General features: G+C 37.7%; 1 protein-coding gene across 5 annotated transcripts in view; it reads right to left on the reverse strand.

Moving 5' to 3' along the window:
• LOC108494298 overlaps positions 1–6,072 on the reverse strand; it is a 192,121-nt gene that overhangs the window by 144,953 nt on the left and 41,096 nt on the right. For all 5 annotated transcript variants that reach the window (XR_001873808.1, XM_017808657.1, XM_017808656.1 and 2 more), the window contains one exon: positions 5,382–5,465. Coding sequence is in view for 4 of the 5 variants with exons in the window: in XM_017808657.1 (XP_017664146.1) it covers positions 5,382–5,465 (84 nt within the window). In the remaining variant the exon portion in view is untranslated. The remainder of the gene's footprint in view (positions 1–5,381; positions 5,466–6,072) is intronic.

Here is a 6,072-nt window from a genome sequence, read left to right on the forward strand (position 1 = left end):
TTCTTAAACACTTTTTAAAAGGTATGCTCTACATTTCTATGGGCACTTTGCTTCCCTGTAAATCTTAAAGGGACTGGGATCTGGAACAACCTTGGCTTTCAGGAGTAATAACTGCAATTGAGGTTTTTGGGAGTTTTAGGTGAAGCCATACCAAGCATTTCATCATCCTCTTAACTCCCCACAAATGACTGGATTCCTTCCCTAGGTGTGCACATGCAACTCCTGTCTAATTAACTGGGTCCAGTTCTGCTCTCACCCACATCATTACCCTGATTTCACTGTGATGACAAATGCAGAACCAAAGGGTACATGCCACACATAAATAAAAATAAAACCCATTCATAAATTCACCCTTAAAGAGAAACTTTGTCCTTTTTTCAGTTTAATTGATCATGCTACATTAAAAAAATAGATCTTCTCATTGATATCTGCTACAGTACTAATACTAGTTTGGGCCATAAATAATAACAACAACTATTTTTGCTCATTTCTCCATGTTAGAATCACTAAAAAAATGACAGATACCAGATTGTCCCTGTCTGACTTTCTTGCATCATATTTCTATGTGTAAGCTTTTATAGTTCTCTGTGCCTATCTCTTTGAGAAACTGCCATATCTAGTTATTTACTTCTCTTTGTCCATCCTATGACATGAAAGAAGTTAAAAGAGGATTTTTTTCCTCACTCCCCTTTGAAGTCTTTCATTCTCTAATGAAGACCAGAAAAGGAAAGATAAAACTAAGGCTATTAACATTTTCAGATTTGCTCACTACTCGTTGTTTAATGATTTTAATTGTTGAACCTCCCGAGTACTTAAATCACCTCGGTGCCACCAACACACAGGAAGTAGGGTGGTTTTTTTATTTAATTACAACAGGATACAATTCAAAATCATGTTGGGGGAAGTGTACAGTAGATATAAACAACCTAAACCATTACCTTAGGGTACACATCTCTTCATGTAGAATTTTACAAGCCTAATGAAAAGTGATTTGACCTACACTATTAACTGCAAAAACAAAACAATATTTACTTTTAAATTTACTGTAACATTAAGGGTTTGGCTTGAGAGAGAAAACCCAGGAAGCACTGGAAAAAGAAACATTGCCAAAAGCAGAAGATGAAGCATGTCTTGTTCCCCTCAATGCTGTGTTGTGCACAACAGGTCATACGCTCAGCTGGTATAAATCAGCTGCTTTACTGCTTTCACAGGAGCAGTGCAAGTTTACGTCCTGGGAAGTCGGTAGAATCCTATCTCAGGATTCTCTGGGTGTAGAGAGATAGTCTTTATATATCAAAACAAAATAAAACTACTTGGTTCAGAAAGAAAACCATGAAACAATTCATCAAAATATCATTTTTTTTCGTTTTTTTGTGTTTCTTATTTTGTGAGGAGTCATATTAAACAAACTCAGTTTTGGCAGGAGACACTGGGCTCATTAGCTTTTGCGGAAAAAGAGCAAAAGAAGAGAAAGAACATTTTAAAAGGCCTTTTCAAGGGAAGCAACTGCTAAAAATACAGAGATAAATTACAATTTAGATTTGAAAAATATTTGATACATATGCTCATTTAAGCATAGTTGGAAAAATTGTTCATTTGCCTGAGTCAGAAACAGTGAGAGAACAGGGTTAGTTCAGTCAGTCTGCTCCTTTCACAGTGGCTTTGCAAAGAAACCTCTTGAACTTGGTCATCATTAGGCTGGTCCTTGTTTGAACTGATCCACAGTTTGGAGGCTCAAGTGATGCCCCAGAGCAATACTTGACTAAAACAAAACAATCAACCCCTCCTTGTACAAAAGTAGCCACATCTACTACTTTATGTACACAGAATAAAACGGCTGGAAATTTATGAGGAAATTCATTAATAGATTGATAAACTCATCATCATCATCATGGCTAGGCTTCGCGAACGAAGATTTGGGAAGGCTCTATCCACATTTGCTACAGGCACGCTGGTGGCTTATGAGGCCAATACGTGACAGACATATCCGATTGCAAAAGGCACAACAGAAAGATTCCTTAGATGGTGTATTCTGCAATACACGGTTCTTTCTGTGTTGCCTTTTTTCCTTGAGAGTGATCCTGCGTGTGTTCTCGAAGGAGACAGCTGCGTTATAGATGGCGTGTCTCCAGGCCTCCCGATTTGAGGCCAGAGTAGACCAGTTATGGTGATCAATATGGCCAAGGCTGAGATGTTGTTTCAGGGAGTCCTTGTATCTTTTCTTTGGGGCTCCTCTCATGCGGTAGCCAGTGGCAAGTTCACCATAGAGCAGGATCTTAGGGAGGCGGTGGTCCTTCATCCTTGAGACGTGCCCTGCCCAGCGCAGCTGCGTTCTCATCAACATGCCTCAATACTTGTGACAGCTGCTTGCTCTAGAACAGATGTATAAACTAATTAAAAACTTATTACTTCAAGTTGTTAGCATGGGCATCAAAACTTTTCATTGCCTCGGCTGTACTTAGCACCACAAGTCATACTTTCCTTGTAGTTTAAATCACTTCTCCTCCTCAGCACAGGCTGTATCTGCAGATGTTGTGCTGTAACTAAAACAATCTCTCCGGTATTAATTTGGCTGCTTTGTGACTTCATTTAGTCCTGCCTTTGTCCATCAGATAGCAGTACTTTATATACTGAGATGATAATTTAAAGGGTAGGTCAGCAGCAGACTACACTTCAGCATAGGTTTGAATGCATAAAACTGCTATGCATTCCACATGGAAAAAGAATTTTGGTTACCTGGTTCTAAAAAAATGTGTATAAATTGTATCTAAAGAAATCCATTGCCAAAGGTTCACATGCATTGGTTTCAGACAACTAAAATGCTGCAAAACCTGGCACTTCAATTTTGCAGTTCTTGCCAAAGAACAATATAATAGTAATTATTTTTTTATGGTATTCACCTAGCATCATTTAATATGTGCATGGATCACAATCTTACATTGTTTGAGAGATTTTATCACTAGGTAAAAAATATACAGTGTACATTTTTAAAATCAAAACATCCATATTGTCTTTTGAATTGCCTTATAGTATGAACTAACACATACCACAAGAATGACCAACAGGTTATTCAGCAACAAAATGCTTTAAATATAAAATTATATAAATTTTGAGCCATGTTCTTTCCTTTCCTTTTGGGATCATCTATTAATTAGGACTGTATGATTATGTGATTTTTCAGCTCAGTGGTCAAACAAAGAAACGAAGCAGTTCTGTAAGAGTGGAACCGAATGAATCCTAGTTTTATACTGATTTTCTGATGTCTAATAAGGGTCAACTCCCATATTAGCTTTTCCCTCAGTGGAGACATTAATAATGCTTGTCTTCTCTGCTCAACTGCCTGCTTCCACAAAACTGGTAGGGAAGTCATACCTGTGAGTCTTGCTCTCTGTTAAAAAAAAGGTTTGGAAATGAACAAGTTCAAAAATCGGGGAGGAAAACCAGACAGAAATAAATACACCCTGATACATGCACACAGAGGTGGAAACTGCAGAAATCTCACTTCCTCAGGAAAATCTTTCTCTTTTCTGGATTTTATTCACCCAAGCAAAGCAAATTAAAAATTCAGCTAGAACAGTGTGCAACTTCACACACAGGACTAGCTCTGATAGCCATTATGGCACTCATAAAAGCACTGAGGCACTGCTTGAGACACATAACACAGTGGTCCGCAGTGTCTCCCCAACTTGCTCCAACTCCCAGGGGACTCTGATGTGCATATGGAATGTGAGACATGCATGCTAGTGCATTTGCTTGCCCCTTCACTTTAGCCACCCAAAAAGCAATGGTCAAGTCTAAGTTAGTTGTCCAAGATCCATCTAGAGCCAAAGGAAAGAGAAAAACAGCTTCCAAGGTGTAATTCTTCTAACGAATGAAGAGCCGTCTGTGTGAGGCGAGGTGACTCACTGCCCAGAGGTATTTCTCCCTTCCTCTCTCAACACTTTGGGGGAGCCCCAGTGGGGCTAAACTTTCAGAAAGCTAATGTAGAGGGTACTAGACCCCACCCTGAGGGGTGTCTAGTGTCTAGGTGTCTAGTAAAATGAAATCAGGACATTGTCCTTCATCATACGGCATTATTTTGATGATAAACCTACTGATGAATATGAAATGCTATCAACACTTGTAAACAGGGACTAGATAACTACCACAGATAGACACCCCGTGTCAATCTTTCATAGAGAAATAATGTTGGCTTCACCGCCAAACATGGTTTTATTTTCATCTATGTTGTTGCATGATAAAAGCAACAATCAACCTGCAGCATTGCTATTATCTTTTTCAGTAATGTGGATCTCTACATTAACATATAACAATAGAGAGCTTGCTGATAATTTGTTAAAGGTTTTTGCTTAAAGTATCTGGGTGAATTTAGTTGTGATGGTCACACTTTTTTTCCTTGCATTTATGCTGAGGCAAAATGGGTTTCAAAGATGTTACTGATATGACCAGTGCCAGTTCAAGAGATTTTTCAACCCTATGTGAATGAAAACATTTGCATCTTCTAGAGCAAAGATGCCTATAAACTAAATAGTCATAAAACATGTTGCAGCTCCTGGAGCTCCAGCGCTGTGGGCAACCACTTACTTGGTCTCTTTGACAGAATAGGCCCTGTGTATTGTTGAAATACAACAGGAAACTTCATACAGATACAAAGAACAGAAAATACTTTTGCACAAAAGACCTCTCCTGAAAAAGGAGAGAGGGGATACATAAAACTACAAGGGCAGGTCAGAGCTGGGGCTTGTACAACTGTCACTTCTCCTAGGTTGAACCAGAGGAGAGCAGTAGACATGGACCTCATGGAAAGAGTGTAAAGGTAATAGTCTCATGAATCAACTGGGTTTTTATTAATGCCTGCAAAAATAAGTGAAGCCAAAGTAAGGCTGTTGGCTTGAGGTGAAGAAATCTCCTATACTTTATTGCTTTTACTGTAGATGGAGCATCAATATGTATTTTCTAACAAAGTCACAAGAAGTATTTTCTTACTCATATGATATTGTAAATCCTTATATAGATAACCTTAAACAGTGTGATGCCACCTGTGTATCTGCCAAATGGTCCACCCATTTACCAGCTTAAAAAAGGATTTGGATTTCTAGATTTGACTGCATAAGCAATGGTATTTCCAGTTTTCTTTCCTAAATGTGTAATTCAACATGCAGTGAAGTAATCTAGAGAAAGCACGCCACTTAAGTTACACTTTAAACCACATAAACATGACTCAAAACAAAAACATTTGGAGAAAGAGACCTTACAGGCTTGCATTAAAATCAGCATCCCTTTGACTTCTGAGTTCAAGGGGATGGATTACCCACTCTCCTCCCCACATGCAGACTCAGAAGAGTTTTATTTTCCTTTATGCAATTGATTTTGTTATTTACCTTGGAAGTCCAGCATCTTGTTTTCTTCATCTAGAAGCTTCATCAGTTTAGAGTACAGGATTTGTTCATCAGATTTTACAGGATCTTAAAAAAACAACAGTGAAACAGCTATTGTTTCTTCCTGTCGTATTTCAGGAAACATTATTTTAAACTAAAAGTAGGATATAAACATAGGAAGCCATTTGACACTCAAAGATAGTTTAGACAGTGCTCCTTTCGGAGCTCAGAATAAAATTACAGTAACCTCTTCTGTGAAAGACAATTTAAAATAAAAATATAATATATATTTTTAAATGGTGAGCCTAATTATACGTTGATCTGGACTGAAACTGGTTTATTAATTCTGCTAATAGAGTAGCTGAAATGATTGTTTATATTCAAATTGTCAGAGAAGTTCTGTTTGACTCTCTATGAAAATCAAAATATCCAATTTCTATTCTAATGTGATTTTGGATCTTCATCAGAAATTTTACCTTGCTCTCTATAATACTAACATGTATAATATTAGTATGAGTAATTATAGCACACTATGAATTTTGATTCTGTGGCTGGTCAGTCATTCGAATTGTCAGTAATATGTGCAGATTTTAAAAAGCAGCAAAGGACATGCACACTCACCTTTTTCCATGAGACCTAAAAAAAAAATATCACCTTAAAGGTCTATATTCAAGGGTGAAATGAGCAAGTGGGA

The sequence above is a fragment of the Lepidothrix coronata genome, unplaced genomic scaffold (genome assembly GCF_001604755.1).
Source record: "Lepidothrix coronata isolate B3197 unplaced genomic scaffold, Lepidothrix_coronata-1.0 Scaffold23, whole genome shotgun sequence".
Lineage (NCBI taxonomy): Eukaryota > Metazoa > Chordata > Aves > Passeriformes > Pipridae > Lepidothrix > Lepidothrix coronata.